At 32.2% G+C, this 17,997-nt stretch overlaps 2 protein-coding genes across 2 annotated transcripts in view; one reads left to right on the top strand and one right to left on the bottom strand.

Moving 5' to 3' along the window:
• Positions 1–316: 316 nt before the first annotated feature.
• On the bottom strand, positions 317–16,580 carry LOC133181805 (solute carrier family 49 member 4 homolog). The gene is made up of 12 exons (XM_061316414.1): positions 16,265–16,580; positions 15,744–15,834; positions 15,270–15,433; positions 15,077–15,149; positions 13,808–13,872; positions 13,583–13,633; positions 11,476–11,602; positions 10,649–10,757; positions 2,160–2,227; positions 1,897–2,015; positions 1,399–1,581; positions 317–1,216 (listed from the first exon to the last, which is right to left on the bottom strand). The coding sequence occupies exons 1-12, from the start codon at positions 16,578–16,580 to the stop codon at positions 1,038–1,040; spliced, it is 1,545 nt and encodes a 514-aa protein (XP_061172398.1). The 3' UTR covers positions 317–1,037.
• The window catches only part of LOC133183620 (thioredoxin-like protein 4A), a 137,697-nt gene continuing 133,132 nt past the window's right edge, over positions 13,433–17,997 (top strand). The window contains exon 1 of the mRNA XM_061318564.1: positions 13,433–13,443. The gene's annotated coding sequence lies outside the window, so the exon portion shown is untranslated. The remainder of the gene's footprint in view (positions 13,444–17,997) is intronic.

Raw genomic sequence — 17,997 nt, 5'->3', positions numbered from 1 at the left:
CACACAAAAATAAAATTAAAAGCCTATTTATTCTGGTAATTATTGAAACTACGAATTTCGGGATGCGTTTGATTAACACATCCTTGCACTTTCACAATTTTTAACTTTATCCTTACGAAAAGTTGCAATTTTGTTGTGCATTAATGAATAATATTACATCTATAATCCAGATAATTCAGAGTAAAAATGTGCGAAAGCAAAACCCACTCACTTAAGTATTGTTAGCCCGTGCTCAGTGTTGTGTATATGGAACAGAGTTTAACCAATTGAATACTCCCGTGAAACGTAAACTGTTTTTGTAAACAGGGCACGAGCTCTGTTTATGTTAATGTTTACGTTTCACCGGGTGTGTTCAATTGTTAAACTCTGCACACACCATTGAGCACGGACTGACAATACTTGTGAGAGGATTTTGCTTTCTACATTTCTACTCTGAATCGAAATTTCTGCATTATAGTTTTAATATTTTTCATTAACAAACAACAAAATTGCTACTTTTCTAAAGTAATAAGGATAAAGTTAAAATTTGTGAAAATGCAAGGATGCGTCCATCAAACCGTCCAGAAATTCGAAGTTTCAATAACTTCCAGATAAAATAAGATTTTTATCAAATTTTCGTATGAAATGCTATAGCAATATATAAGTCATGAAATTATGCAGAAAATTTGAGTAAATATTAACTTCAAAACTGTGTCTATGCACCTTTAACTACATTTAAACCTTTCTTTGTTAAATAACTGGTGGATTAAGATATGGTATTGCATTAAAAACGTGTAAAACTATTTATAAAAAAAAAAAAAACTTCACTATCCATTCTGGAAAATTAGCAGGCCTTTGACCTCAAATGAATGAGTATCTTCCGTGAATCATAGCGAGTTATGCTTTGATATTTCATAACAAAAGTGATCATAGTAGACTATATCACTGTTCTGGACAAGGCCTAGATATTGGTCGGTTTTACTAAAGTGGTAATAAAAGTAATTCATAAGTGCTTAGAATCCTATTTACAATACCAGTTCAAATATCAATATTGCTTATCATGATGCATTATCATATACATTCTCTCTGGCTATTACTTTGGTTTGTGAATGAGCAGTCTCTGTTTTGTTTACAGATATATCTATATCAGTCCTAGTGTATCGCTGTGGTGAGACAAATAGGAAGGCCAGTCCTAGAGCAACACTGCCCACCAAAGTCCAGTTCATCCAATCTGTGCCTAGAAACACCAGAAAAGCTTCCTTAAAACCCAAGTAAAATAGAAAATTTGATGAAAAAAAAATTATTTCATTTCTAGATTTTTGATCAAATGAGATGGCATTTTCTTTCTTGCAAGCGTGTCAGTTTCAAGATTTCTTATCATTGGTACGTAGATAACGAATCCGAACTCGTCAAACTCACCTATATCAGGTATCTGTGGCAAAAGTAAGAAAAGGATTCCGACTATATTGTTCAGCCATGTCAGAAACCCTCCTGTCACTCCTTCTGACACGGGGAAGGCTGACTCCGCCCCCAATTCATAAAACAGGGGCAGAGTTCCACAAAGGAACATACCTCCCAAGATACTAGACAGGTAAACCTGTACTAAAATACATAAAGATCAAGACGCTACAATGTTAAGGCGACGTATCAACTTATAGCCTCTTAAAAAACTAAAACAAAGCAAAATAAATACCGCGGGTACATCAACTAGCAATATCTATTTAAAAGTATTTTAACAATTTGCTCAAGCACTTTTTATGCAACATTTAACGATAGCTTATGATAAATTTTTATAGACCTTTTTGAAGTTTTTAAATGATTCCGATATCTTCTCCACAATGTTTTATCATTCAGATGATAAATGAAATGAGTCTGTCGTAAGAATTCTGCATATATTTAAACCGTGTAAGCATTTACTTGTAGAGATTGGAATGACCTTGACGCAACTGAGCGTGAACCACACAAAAGATCCTCCCGCCACACCAAACATTACCAAAACGAAGAGTCTCATATGCCGCATAAACACATCTGAAAATCTATGTACATGTATCACATATATAAATATTATATAAACATTTTAAGGATCTATGGTAAACCAAATTTTCTCAATTTTTGTAGATAATTCTTATGAAATGAAAATTTAAAGAAGAAGGGTGGATAAAAGCAAATTGTATTTTTACCTTCCAGTTGCTAGACCTGTGACACAGCCTGCCATTATGGAGTAAAATCCGATCCAGCCAATCTCAGTCTGAAATTTTATTACAGACTGCTTATATTTTCGCTATGATTTTGACGCAGTTTCTAATTCTATGACCAAACTTAAATATAATCTTAGACTAAAGTTTTCAATGCAAGAGATTGTCTCAACATCTTAAGTTTTAAGAAGAATGTTAGTCGAATCCCTTTGGACTGATTCTGTAAATTTCTGTCTCATATATTTGCATCATATGAAGCAATTGTGTGCAAGAGGCGAGAGGAATAAGGATAAAAAAACGAGGTTACCGCCATAAGATGCTGAGGAAATTTAAGGAAAGAGGCAAATAACTTAAAATAACTTTAGTTCAATGATCTGAGCTTACACGAACATTTTTAATATTTGATGACAACGGCACTCTTCATAACCGTCCACCAAACCAGGAATGGGCACGATTACTGAAAAATGTAATCGATTAATAATCGATTACTTAGAGGAATTTTGTGTAATCGATTATTAATCGATTACACTCATTTTTGTCCTGTAATCGATTATAATCGATTACTTTGGAAGATGTAATCGATTAATAATCGATTACTTCCAAGTTTTTATCCCTTCAAATATCAAACAATATTCAAATGGTAAATGTTGATGTTATCCACTGAAGTTTGAATGTGTTCCTGCAGTTTCAGTGCAGATTCTTTTAAGGTTTTATTATGGCTAACATTCTCACTAAATGCCCAAATGAGGGATTCTCTACCATGGAAAGTGGAGACATGATTCCTACAATAAAATATGCCAAGGAATTAATTATTCCTTTCAACCTTGGGTCTGAATCTCCATATTTATTGACTTGTTGCAAAAATTATTTATTATTTTATTGTGTATTACTTCATTAGAAGTATTTGGGCTGCCCGTATGTTGATAGTACACATTAAACATTTCTGTACGTGTCTTTTTAAAAAAAATAAGTAAATTAGAACGCTAGTAATAAACATGTAAATTAAATGTGTCTTTAAGTAATTAAACTAATAGCACAATTTCATTCTATATTGAAATAAGTGTTTTGAGAGCTATTAATTGTTTTAAAAATATTGTTTGTTTTCTTTCTTTCTTTTTTTTTATTCACACAACATACGTAACATTATATACATACATCAAGTTTCAGAAGCAGAAGTGCGTTTTTATTTTATGAGAGAGAGAGAGAGAGAGAGAGAGAGAGAGAGAGAGAGAGGGTGAAAGTTAAGAGAATAGTAGGTTCCACCTGTTCCACTGGGTATCAAACTTTTCCTTTCCACCATTCTTATAAGAAATAAATTTTTGTGTTTCATAATGAAATTTCATTTGTGATATTGCAGTATGTACATTAATAGGTTTCTGAGTGCATCTCGCAGTATAAATATAATATTTAAGCCAAAGAAGAATAGCATTTTGAACATCAGTGTTTTCATCAATAAACCCTAAAATAAAAGATTTCTTAGTAACTCTAATCTTTAGACCAGTCTTATCTTCAAGTAAATGAACAAATTCTTCTAGAAAAATTTGTGTACTATTGCATTCCCACAAAAGGTGTTCTATTGTTTCCTCCTCGGTGTGGCAAAAACTGCAGAACTTACAGTCATTTTTCTTAATTTTGAATAAGAATGAATTTGTTGCTAAAATTTTGTTTATAATCCTATACTGGAACCATTGGAGTTTACAGTCTTTTGTTACTCTGAAGGGTATTATGTGAATTTTTTTCCATTCCTTAATTTCAATTTCTAGAAGCTCACTCCAATGTGTTTTACCTGCTGCAACAGAAGAATTTTGATTAAGGATTTCATAATAGCATTTAGATTTTTTACATTTCAGTACTGTGTAGATATTTGACATAATTAATGGGTTAGTGAGCTTTTTTATTGTTTTTTCCTTACCAGAATTTTTCATTCAAGCCTTTATAGCATGAATAATACTATTGTATTCTAAAAAATTAATCTTTATATTTGGATAGGTGTTACAGAAACACTCATAAGTAAAGAGTGAACCATCCTCATTTATGATATCATTAAGTTGTCTAATGTTACTGTCAAACATTTGTTTATTATAAAATGGTTTTCCACCAATATGTAAATGTGGATTGTAAAATAATGGTGAGTCACCAGCAACATCAAACTTTTTTTCAAGGTTTTGTAACATTATCCATGACTTAAAAACATCTGTCCAAAATTTATTCTTCAATGTTTTTAAGAAGGTTGTAGTGTATTCAATTCCACAACTTAAAAATTTGTTCAAATTGAATTTTGGAATGAGGTGTTCAATCCCCCTATTTGTAAAGATGAGATGCCTTATCCAAAATAATTTCATGGAAGCTATAAAAGACATCAGATTCAACATTTTCAAACCTCCATCTTCATATTTTTTTTTTACAATTACTTCTTTTTTTACTCTATGCGTTGAGTTATTCCATATAAATGAGAAGAAGATTTTTTCCAATTCCTTACAATACAGTTCAGAAGGATTTGGGATTGACATTAAAATATGATTTAATAAAGGTAAAACTAATGTTTTAATGACTGTAATTTTCCCTATGGGAGTTAAATACCTTTTCTCCCATTGTTTAAGTATTGATTTAATATGTACTAATTTTGGTTCATAATTTAATTGTTGTACTTCATCCAATTCTACATCAAAATGTATTCCTAGAAGAGTAAATCTGGTAGTTCCCCAGTTAAGTTTGTAATTTGGCAATAAAATTTCATCACTAAACATTTTAGAACCTATCCACACTATGTGAGTTTTGGCATAGTTAATATGTAATCCAGACATTTCTGAAAATTCCTTTAATGTTTCCAATGTTTGTGTGAGGGACTCTTTACTACCATCAAGAATGATTGATGTATCATCAGCTAACTGAGAAATCTTTTTTTCAATATTGTTTACAGTAATACCTTTAATATTTTTGTTTAATCTAAAATTTCAGCACATATAATAAATATATATGGTGACAAAGGATCACCATGTCTGCAACCCCTCTGAATGTTAATTCTATCAGAGAGATTACCACCTTGGTTTATTGCAGATGTAATGTCTGTATTAAAAAGCGATACCCACTTCTTAATTGAGGGACCAAAGTTAAAAAAGTTAAGTGCGCCTTGTATAAAGCTCCATGATAAAGTATCAAAGGCTTTTTCAAAGTCAATAAGTAGTAATAGTCCAGGTATATTTTCTTCCTCAGTGTAATGCATTATGTCGTAAATTAGCCTTGTGTTTTCTCCTATATATCTATTGGAAATGAATCCTGTTTGATCTTGATTAATTACTTTATCTAAATAACATTTTACTCTGTTAGCAATAGACCCAGATGCAATTTTATAGACGGTATTTAACAAAGTAATAGGTCGCCAATTCTTTAAGTATTGTCTTGGCTTGTCACCTTTTGGTAACAAAGTAATGACCCCATGTCTTTGTGTAATAGACAGACTGTTATTCTTATATCCGTAATTAATAGATCTAACTACAAAAAAACCAATATATTTCCAAAACATCTTGAAAAATTCAGCAGAAAACCCATCTGATCCAGGGGATTTATTTGATTTCATTTTGTAAAGCGTAGAAGAGGCGTAGAAGAGGCCTCCTCCATAGTAATTTCGCCTTCTATAGATTCTGACTCTTTGAATGAAAGCTTAGGTATTTCTTTTTTGCTTAACTTGCTGAATAAATCAATATTTGTATTTACTGTACTTTTTGTATATAACTGTTTAGTGTTAAATCCAGACCCTAAAAAGGGCATGATAATCCAATAATCAAAAGGGCACTTTACGCCGCGACAAGTTTTCATGAGGGCACTATTTTAACGTCTTTGAAATTATAAATATTTTCTGTACTCAAATTATTATTATTAAAAAGTAATAGGTGTGAATCTTTTTGTCACTTGCTCAAGAATTATTTTAGTTTAGGGTATGAATTTTTTTTCCCTTCCTTTAATATTGTTATTTGTGTATGAGGTAATAACAGAACAAAATTGCAAAATTGCTACTTGGATAATAAATTAAGAGGACATTTTCTTTATTTTGAAAATAATCTACCAAAAAAATCAAGTGAAAACTGATATTATACCAAAAAATTAAACTTGAAATAATATATAAATTGGTTAAATTTTTTTTCTGGCTTAGAGACATTGAGTCTCTGGGTGTCAACTCAAAAAGTTAGAACGCAGAATCATTGAAATGAAAGAAACTAACTTTATACTTTGTTGTTTCCTAGCCCATCTCACACATAATATTCAGTTTTTTGGTACTGTACATTGTAAGTTGACTTAATTCATCAGCAGTTTTATTTTTCACATTTCTTCATCAACTCCGTTTTTTCTACTTTCAATTTAAAAAAAAAACGATCCTGATTTTAAAATGTGTAACATTTTAATTTACAAATTAATCTATCTTTGACATTGGGCTAATTCTTGCATAATCAATGCAATCAAATGATATTTTCTCGTGTTATCTCTTATACCCTGACAGCCTGAGGCATGTTACCTGGCCAGGTGGCTGTGTGCGTTCAAGCGAGAAGTGATATATCCTGTCCTGAATTCACACCTTTGCGTGCATTAAATAAACAAAGGGGCTAATCAGCATGCACTGAATAAACAAAGCCGCTAGTCCATCTTGCCTCTGCTAGGCATATTTATTTATTTATTTTTGCAAGGAAAAAAAGGACATGGCGCTGGAAAAAAGGGCATGGCGCCGAGAGAAAAGGGCATGGCGCCGCGCCATGCTAGTTTGCTTTAGATTTAACACTACTGTTCATAAAATGATTTTGTTTCCCTCAAAATTTCTGATTGGTCATAAATAACATTTCCATTATTATCCTCCAATCTTGGTATGATCTTACTAGTAAAGTTTCTGGATTCTAGTGTACAAAAATAATGTGATGGTTTTTCACATTCCTCAACCCATTTTGCTCTACTTCTGATATATGTTCCTTGTAACTTATGTTTTCGAATGTTCTCTAATTCTTGCTTTTTACTACACAATTCATCAATATTATTTTCACTAACATTTTCTTCCAATATTCTACTATTTTCTATTAATTCTTTCTCCTTATTTTCATTTTTCTTTTTGATATAAGTTGCATAGGAAATAGTTTTACCCCTTATTTCAAAGAGCAGGGTTTCAAGGAATAATTGATCATCAATAGTGAAGAAAATGTCTGGATCTAAAATATTATTTATGTTATCAAAATTGTATACTGGAATTGCATATTGTTTTTTAACCTCTAAGATAACCTTTTTGATGCATTCCAGATATTTTTCATCATGAAGTAAAGAGTTATTAAACTTCCATAGACCCCTTCCTTTCTTAAAGTCGTTAAAGGCTATAGACAATGATATCATGGAGTGGTCTGATCTGTAGCTAGATTCTATAGTACAATTTTCTAAACCTGACAAAAGGGACTCTGATATTAAAAAGAAATCTAAACGACCTTGTTTCAAAGGAGTTTTTCTTCTCCAAGAGTACCTATGAACATTTTCATGTAATTGTCGAAAAGGGTCAATATAACAATTATTTTCTATTATTTCCAAAACCTTTTCTCTTGCCTTTGGATTATTGATAGATTTATAATTATAATAATCTAATTCTGGGTTTAAAACTAAATTAAAATCACCACACCAGATAAAATTACTACAGTGCATATCCTCAGTGTGATTTTGTATGTTTTCATAGAAGAGTGGTGTGTCATTATTAGGACCATATATAGTGCATATCAATACTTCATGTCCCTCTATACATGCTTTAAGCAAAATATAGTTTCCATCAACATCACCCTTTTCTGCAAGGGGTTTAAAATCAAAGTTATTATTTATCAGAATTGCAACTCCCCTGGAGTTTGTAGTATATGAGCTAAAAAAGCACTGATATCCCCATAAATTTCTTACTTCATTTTCGATATCACAGGAAAAGTGTGTGTCTTACAAACAGTAAATGTTATATTTCAACGCTCTTAAATAATTGAAAACATCCTTGCGTTTTACAATATCACCTAAACCTTGGCAATTTACTGATAGAATTTTAACCATTTGATATAATTACGCAAAAACGTTTAGATACCCAACGGAACCATGGAGGTGAACTCATGATATTGAATATAAGTCAACTATAGAGATAGAGATATAGAAAAGAAATAAAGAAAGAGCACAGAAAAGGCAACAATACAGTAAGTCAGATAATGATTATCAACAGTTAAAAAAAAAATTCACAGAAAAACAAGTTGACTACCGTGATCTAGTGAGTCACTGTTTGGAAAAAAGTCAATGCTTATGACACCGGATAAATATTGCTGTCAACTAACGTCGGTGGGAATACGGTCGGATTTTTTAGTCCCGGATCTTATTTACCTTGTATTCGATGTCATCTAGAATATCAAACCTTACTCGTTTTCCCTTTACCTGTCCATAAACCGACCAATTGAAGTACCATGCCGACGTTACACATTCATTATCCAACAGGCGGGCAATTAACTCGCTGTTTTCTTTGGTAACGTCGTCGCCCAATCGAACGTTACCAGGGGCGTCCTTCACCGTTGATCGCTTTCGCATTATGTGGGCCTTTTTGTCGTTATTTTTCATCTTCAAAAGAATAGGTTTTGGTGCTTTCGCCCTGGATCCTGGTATTCTGTGAACTGCCACTATGTCACATTCATTGACCTCTACACCCCCTTTCTCTTTCAATACAGATTTCACGACCTCGATAATATTCTCGTCTTTTGTCTCTTGAACACCGTAAATTTTAATATTATTTTTTCTGCTGTATTGCTCATTATAGTTGGCCTTCACTGTGGCAAAAGTAGCAAGATCTCTTTGTTTCACATAATTTTTCTCGTAGAGATTCATTTTCCAATGTTAATCTATCAACGTCTTTTGTTAGACCATCAATTTTTTGTTTTAATTGTGTTTCTCGTTTTTCTGCATTTTCTTCATGAATCTTTAAAAGTCCCTTCACAATATTCGTCACCATAGATTCGAGATCGCATGTTTTGACCGTTTTTTGCAAGCATTCTTTTATTTCGTGTAGATCAGTTTTAAGGGACGTTAATGTTAGGTCGTTTGTTGCTACAATCGTTTCATTTTTTTCAGGCCCAGATTTACTGTTTTCAGACCCTTTCCTGGTATTTGGCATGTTTTTGGGTAGCGTTTGTTTTCAATGGAATGAAATTTAAACACTAGGTAGTTCACAGTTTACACCTCATTATCTGCAAATCAGGGATGTCTCAGTCAATTAATTAGCCAATTAAGATAAGCAAACACAGTGACACACTCCCTCTCTTACAGACACTTATAACCTCTCCCTGATATAAAAGCAACCTTACAATTTTGAATGAAAACATGAGAATGATTTTGCAAATTTTAAAGTTACTAAAACACAAGATTGAAGTTGTTTAAACATTTTCAGATATGAAAAAGTACTTCCATCTTCTTTTTTTTCGAGTACATGCAATGTAGTTTATTTACCAAATTTATATTTAATACAGCACTTAAATTTGTTTTTGCTATTTATAATTTCTGAAATATGAAAAAGGACATGCAGCAAGAGGACAGTGGGTCAAATGTAAAATGCACACGAAAAATCTGTATATTTTATTAATAAATGGTTGAAATACACTTCTGAATTATTTAATACTAGACCAATAGGTCTTTAATGCAAATTTTATTGAGAACATTATTACACTTATGATAATAAAAGTTAGGAAATCCAAACATTACACTAGGTGGTTTATATTTGATATTTCTGTGTAACTGACTGGAAATAATTCTCCAAAATAACATTTATGTATAAAATAATCGAAAGTAATCGAAAAAGTAATTATAATTACATTGAAAATTTTAGCTGTAATCGATTAAATTACGATTACAAGTAATCGAAAATCTCTTCGATTACAGATTACTGTCGATTACTTGAAAAATGTAATCATTACAATCTATTACGATTACTCGATTACGATTACCCCATCCCTGCACCAAACACATGTGTTTGTAAACAGGAGCTCGAACTCTGTTATTTTACTGGGTGTGTTCGATTTGTACTGCATACACCACTGAACGCGAACTTTCAACGTTTTGCTATTTACATTTCTATTATCTCTATAGTTTTCATTTATTTTATAAATACACCACAGATTTCCCACTTTTCTAAATTATTAGGAATTATTAGGAAAAAATTTTAGTAAGTGTATTCCAAAGATGTAAGACAATCAACACGTTCCAAGTTGGAAGTTCTGATAACTTTTAGATGTAATAAGTTTTTAAATATACTTTTATAATATATGGGTCTGAAATGCAATATATTAGCTATCAAATGCTACCAAAATTTTGTAGGATATAAACTTCAAAACTGTGTCTATGTCCCTTTAATCCTTAAATCTGGATAATGCTCACAAATCTAGCTCGAATTGATAAAAAAATGAATAAAACAAACAAAATAATATACTAATTTATTATATTACCTGTCCTATTCCTATGGGTTTCAGTATAATGTCTATAACTGCTTCCCAGGCCCCGTATACACCTGATGGCAGAGCGTAGGCCAGCCCAATTAACCATACCGCCTTATTTCTATAGTTAGTAAAATCCATAAACAAAATCCTAATCTTGTTCTCTAAAAAATTATTTTTAAAACTTGAGCTCAAAAAGAAAATTTCATACAAGATTTGTTACTTTTACTGAAACTGACAAAAGATGTTTTAAAAAATTTATATGTCAATTATGCACGAAACTATTCAATGTTTTGATAAAATATTTTATAACTCATACTCCATTAACACTGACAAATTTTCTGAGTATGCGGATTTGATTGCCCCTGATATGAACATGTGATTTCAATGATAGAGATCTATGCTACCAATGCAGACCAAAGTGTTCATTGATACATGTACCAATGTTTAGGCTAGCAATTTACAAGCTAATTTTTCTTGCAGAATATGCAAAACAATATATGATACATTTACACTATGATGTGCTGGCAAATTGAATATCAAGTCTAACGAAAAAGTGTGTACATGTGCGTACATGTACCTAGTGTTAGATACAGCATTGAAATTGCAAACTATTTTACACATAAACATGTACGTAGTTTTCATCTTCGCTCCTTGCAATTTTGCAGGTTTTAAAAAACATTCTTTTTGCCTTGATTTTTCTTCAGACACACAAAAATGACTTTTGAGAGGAATATTTATACATGAAACACACTGGCTGACTAGTTCAAACATAAAATCAAAAGAGGTTTTGAGAATAAATGGGAATTAGTTTAAAAGAAAACTTATTTAGAAGTTACCGAGCAATGTTCAGTAATGCCCTCCTGTAGACTACTCGTTCTGTCGAGGCTGAAAGACTTGGAGGAGTTGGAGGTTTTGATGGCATAAAAATACTGCACAGAAATAACAGTACAATGGCAGCAAATTCTAAAAATAAAAGAATTATGTAGCAATTGAAATATGTTGTAAAGAAAAGTAACAGTGCTCAGTAAAATGTTGTTTTACCGTCGTAATTTTACCCCCAATTTTTCTTGACAGAAGGGTAAGATCAGGGTCGACGCAATTATTGTTTAACGAAAGGACAGTATAAAAAAGGAAGAGAAATGATAAATTTGAGAACAATATTATGTTCCGTACCTGTTGGTCCTAAAATAGCTTTTAGAATAATATAGTCAAAAACGAGTCTAAACTTAATGTAACTGATTTACTGTGAGATTGTAGCTGGTAAGGAAAGGGAACGGTAAATTAAATTTTAATCCTTTTTCAATAACTTTGCTTAAATAAGAAATTTAATAAAAGAGAAAAATTCAAATACGTACATGAAATATGGAGATTATGAATAGTAATCAAGCTCATAAAATCCATTAAAACAATAAAAATCGAGAGCAGAGCGAACACGGACCTCTAAAAAAACATCCATGGAGTGCTATGGAAGAGTAAGCATCTCCAGTCGACCGGTCACACCCGCCGTGTGCTCATGGTCATGATCGGGCAAACGGAAAAATCTGCAGACAATTCAGTGTATAAATAATAGCCTAACATTGAAAAACGTCAGTCAGCATTCTACTTAATAATAGATTGTATTTGCCGACAAGGCAATTGTATCGAGCATAGATCTTGCAAACTGATCACTTCAAACGAGACTGTTGATATCCTTGTTTCATCAACGTGTTTGTCAATAGCATGCATCGTTTTAGAAACTGTTCGTACGTGAAGCATGCTCTTGCATATCAAATCAACTGGAATATATAAACCCCATATGCAGATGATGAAGGTATATTGCTACATAAGTAAGGGAAATTGATGATAGAAAGTTGAAGTCATCAAGTTTATCATAAAGTTTTGTTGATAGGTTACGATTTAGGTCTTTTTATAGTAAATTAACGAAATATGAAAGAGATGTGGTAGACTGTGTGGAATGTTTTATTTCAACTTCACTGGGAAATATTGAGTCGACATATGAATGGAAATAACTATTGTTAATTGACAATACGTACGCCGTCGATATATCGAAATGGAGGCCACATCAAGTGTCTTCTCATGTGTAAGTTTTTGAATAAATTTTGCTTAATATGAATACAAAATAGGTCTGCTAATATCGGGGCGCCATTGGTACCAATGGGAATTCCGACAGATTGTTGGAAGACATGATGTCCATAAACTACATAGATATTATCAATTAGAAAATCAAACATCCTTTTAAAAACCACTTCAGAGTACTTGTGTGTACAATCAGTATTTAGTAAATTTACGAGTTCAGTTTTGATTGAAAAAAGAGCTGTCTATGAGGTCAGAAAGCCTAGACTTAATTTATCGTGGGGAATGGTTGTATAAAGTGTTGAAAAATCGTACATTTTGATATTATTGATTTTGGTAAAATTTTATGATTTCATTTTCTAAAAGTTCGATCCTGAGATTTTTAAGTATCCACATCTGATTTACACCCATTCTCAAATATATTGGTATTATACAGTACTCCTGAAGTTTCTTCGTCACTGTTAATATTTAGTAAGGAGTAAAGAAAGGGGCTTGGTAGAACATTTACTGGAACCAGCTATGTTTGTTTGTTTGTTTATTGTTTAACGTCCCCCTCGAGAATTTTTCACTCATATGGAGTTGTGTATTTTTGTTTGTAAGGATTTTTATGAAGTTTAGGAATCCAGTATAGGTATGGTAATTAAAATTCGTTTTGGTTGTTGGGAATATCAAAAATATTTAAAAATGACATATGATTTTGAAGAATTTCCTCCTTGAAAAGAGAACTATGGGTATAAGTTGGATTGTTACTTGCAGAAATAAATCCCACTACCTCCAAAATACAATTAAGATATGAGCCTTACAAACAAAGACAATGTTGGTACCTGCTTTATCAGCTGGGGACCAGTACATACCGCTCGTACTACTTACCGTAATACATAAGATACATAATGTCTTTGCGTATATGAATAAAATTAACCAAAACTGCAAAAGAAAAAAAATATAATTTTCTACAATACTAGGTCGGTTTGCACACATTCAGGCTTATTGAATTCCAGTGAGTGAGTTTGTTTTTTTTTTTTACACTGAATTTCTAAATATCTAAAAAAAAATTAATTGTGCATTTATTAAACACGTCATTGATACCTGTATTACCTTGAGATGAATTCAAATTGTTTCTTGAGGTGTCCAGTGTTGCTAAATCTAGATCTGTAGTTAATCTATGGAAAAAAGTACATCAAATTTTTAGTTTGATGAACATTAATATGTCATGCTGTGTTATTCTAAGGAGGTATTAGAAAAGATAAAGTATTTTGTATATCATATTAATTAATTTGACAGAGCTATACTTCTGTTCTATTATGCATCATTATTCATCACTGGCAAAGTAACTGAGAAACTGAAACACAAATATAATAAACCTTTGATTACAAGAAAACCTCTCAACTAGTGTTTTTTGATTTCTTTGTGTGTGTGTATAAGGGGTCAAACTTGCCACGTCCACCAAGTGCTTCAAATTCATGGAAAACATTTCGTAAATGCAACCATAGTTTTATAGTATTGTAAATGTTGTGCAATCCTAGGAAATCAAATAATTACAGAAAAAGTCAATACAAACCCTTTTGTAAGTAAAACATAATGCGAATGAGGTTATAACGGTACCTTCCTGAATAAATTATGTAGGAAAACCCTAAATAACTGGGGGAGGGTGGTTGGTTACAGATACACGAATTAGATAGTTTCAGAATTCCTATAAGTATTCATAAAGAAAAAATAGATACCGGTATTAATACAAATCACTCTTTATAAATCACTATATTTTTCTCTCTGCAATATCTTGTCATAAATAACCGAAAGTTTTCTTAGAGTTTTTTTCTAATGTACTTGTATATATCTTAATTAATTGATCATCTCTTTGCCTCGACTAATCACGTGATATTTACTTTTGTTCTAAAACTTTTCATAATTTATTTATAGTCATTTCATAATCTAACATTACCGTAAATTTAGTTGTTTTGCTAATGCTAATCATTAGGCTAAATTGAAACATGTTCCAAGAAAAGAAATATTCCTTATACAGTGAAACCTGTCTAATCTGACAGGCACTGGGAGACAAATTTTATGTCGAAATAGACAGGGTGCCGGATTGCACAGTATAAAGAAAATGGAAAATAGTAAAACTGGAATGAAAATGAATGTTGGAATCCACAGTGAAATGTGTTTCCAGTGCTGGATTAGACAGTTTTCACTTTAACTGATTTTTTTATTTGGTTTTGTCATGAATAAAATGAATCTGTTTTATGCAAAAATAATGAAGTTCACTGAGAAGTAAGAAGCAATTTTAAAAATAACTCAAATACATGTATCAGAGTTTTTCTAAATATGACCTAATGTTTGTGGCAGGTATGTGAAAAAAAAATGTACCTTTTAAATGTATATGTAAAATTTCGGTTTTGAGTTTCATTTTTATACTCTGGTGATGTCACCAGCTGTGGGCCTGAAACAACAAAATTAAATCATTCTATCAATCATGATAATGTATCAAGTGTATTGATCCTCGTATTTTAAACTCGGGAGAAAAGGAATATATAGCAAGAAAAAAAATGTTTATTTATACCTATAACAAATGCCATAGCTACACCCAAGTAGCAAAATACTGAAACTACAGCTGTAGCACTTGTCCTCTGATTTGGAGGAAACCACGTGTTGGCAACCTGCGCAGGCGCAGCACGTGGCACTGTTCCACAAACTCCATTTAAGATTGCACTGAAATTTATCAACCTGAAAGACAGATTTTATTTTGAAAACTCGTTTGAAAGAAAATTACATCAAAATTCTGACATATTTTGATACAGTTTGTGTAACTAAGTGTTATGGTTGTCTTCTGAAAGTGACATTTAAAAAATACCAACATGCTTCAAAGTCGTTTCAATGCATGTTATAGAATACATAAAATATCATTAACAAAAGCAAACAAATAAAAGCATGAACAATAAATAATAATTAAAAGGAATAAAAGATAACTAACTTTTCAAATCACAATTAGACCCTTGCCAATACTGTTTAACAGCATTTACACGGCATTACCCACCAGGTAGCGTACTGAGGTTCGTGTGTTATGCATCTGAGTCCAGTAGCAATCAGCAATAAAACAGTGCAGACCAAAAGGGATACTCGTAACCCTGTTGCATAAAACATGAAAAGGTAGACAGATTTGAGAAATATACACTTTCTGTACCTCAGAATTATTGTTTAATTTCCCGAAAATCTCGTTTTTTTCCTATGATTGATCAGGCATTTTCCAATTGATAAAGCTTGATAATAAATTGAAAGTATCTTGCCTCCTGTTCTATTCCAGGGGGTGACTTGAGCCAAGTTTGGTTGATATTAACTTGGAGATTTTGAGGAAAATCTTTTTGAAATTTACAGCTAAAACCTTTACAGGGAATCAATACATACATGTACAACACGTAGACTGAAGATGACGTATTAATTAGTAATGTAGTAACTAAAACATAAACTATTCCACGTCGAATTTGGAAAACTAATTCAAAACACACACCTTGCAAAGAAATAAAATAAATTCGGTTTGAAGAAGGTTCAATGATTTACCTTTAGTGTCCATTAGATAGCAAGTTGGGAAAACGGTGATCAAGAATGCAATATTTCCCCAGTTAGCTAGCAATCCAATCTGACTGTCTTTCCATCCAAACACTACCTCCGCAGACTGAGTAATAGGTCCCCATGTGTTCCATACTGCAGATTGCAAAAATGCAGTTAAACTATAGAGGAACAGAACGTACCATCGACGTTTATACGTTTTATATATCTCATTTCTCTGCAGAAGCGGTTCTTCTTCATCTCCTAGGGAACTGTCATCACTTTGCACTGTCCTATTTAAAGCACCTTTTCGTGCGCTCACCGACATAACGTTTTAAAAACAAACTTATAATTATAAAAAAATCATTTACCCATATGAAGTATTTCACAAAATACGATGTCTTACTTTCCCATTACAGATAAGTAAATCCACTTCCCTCAGGTGTGTTGAAGGCAAACCCTCACATGATAAAAGTTACATGAACAGCCTGTAATCAAATCAAATATTTACTCGTGCAAATTGTACATGTTTTTAAGCAAACCTCTGTATGCTATGAGCTGTACTAGTATTGTTAGAGTTATAAACAAGGACGTAGCATCGTTTTTGAAAATTGGGGGGGGGGGGCAGCCAGAGAAAAAAAAAAATTCAACTTACCTGAAAAAGCTTGACAAGCAAAAAAGAAAAAAAAAAAGAAAATTGTCCTAACTCGAAAATCCTTTTTCAACTTTCATTCATACACTACTAGATTACCCTTATTTGAATATACTGCAATAAAAAGTGGGGGGGGGGGGGGGCATCCGTCCTTTCAATGAACATTTTCAATAGAAAAGAATTTGTTTGGAAAAAAAAGTGTGAGCCCCCCCCTGCCCCCCCCCCCCCCAGGTGTCTGATAAACATACGATCATGTATATACTTCTCACAAGTACTCTGTCTCAGGATGGTGTATACGTATTTCGTGTATTTTGTGTTCTTTAATATCTTTATTAATCTAATGATTATAATCAAGACTTAAAAAACCACTTAAATTACCATTTTTCATAAAACGGTATTTTAAGTAACACTATTTTGTGGATAGGTGGGTTAACACTATATTTTGATCAATGCTCAATAAGTTTTTTTTTTATACTTAATGACATATTAAAAAATTAAAATATAAATTTAGGATCATTTTGCTACCGAAAAGATTTGCAATTTATCACTCTAAAGGTAAAATATAGATTGTTTTAAAGTTAGAATTCAACTGCACAAAATCGACAAATTCGTGCTAGCTTCCAATGCTGGACCGGCAACTCATCCTGCTATCACTGGGTAAAAACCAATTCAGGTACAGGTATATAGCAATATGTTTCCATTTCTTTTTGTTTTCTCTGTGATAACTCTTTGAAAGTTAGGAGAATTGATCATTCTACTGGATTGCAAATTTCGCCAAGCGAAAGGTCAGGAGCTAAGAAGGCCTAATATGCATGTAATTCTCGCGCGGCTGTCTTTGTGTCTGACTCTAAGGAGGCCTAATATGCATGTAATTCTCGTGCGGCTGTCTTTATGTTTGACGTCAATGGGCGGGGACTATTGAAATTGACATGTGAGGCCTCGTGTAATTTAAATCTATTAGACTACATTTTTAAAATCTAAACTTACAATTTTATTTCACAATGAAATGGAAATATAAGGAATTACTGTCTAGTTAGTAGAGTATGCCCGTTATGCAAATTATCCCACGTTTCCAACTATCGTTGATGCCCTG

This window comes from Saccostrea echinata, unplaced genomic scaffold (assembly GCF_033153115.1).
Source record: "Saccostrea echinata isolate AGI-Se365-2 ecotype Australia unplaced genomic scaffold, CSIRO_AGI_Sech_v1 ptg000001l, whole genome shotgun sequence".
In the NCBI taxonomy this organism is placed as follows: domain Eukaryota; kingdom Metazoa; phylum Mollusca; class Bivalvia; order Ostreida; family Ostreidae; genus Saccostrea; species Saccostrea echinata.
The sequence above is the reverse complement of the archived record's forward strand: the minus strand, read 5'-3'. Positions and strand labels throughout refer to the sequence as shown.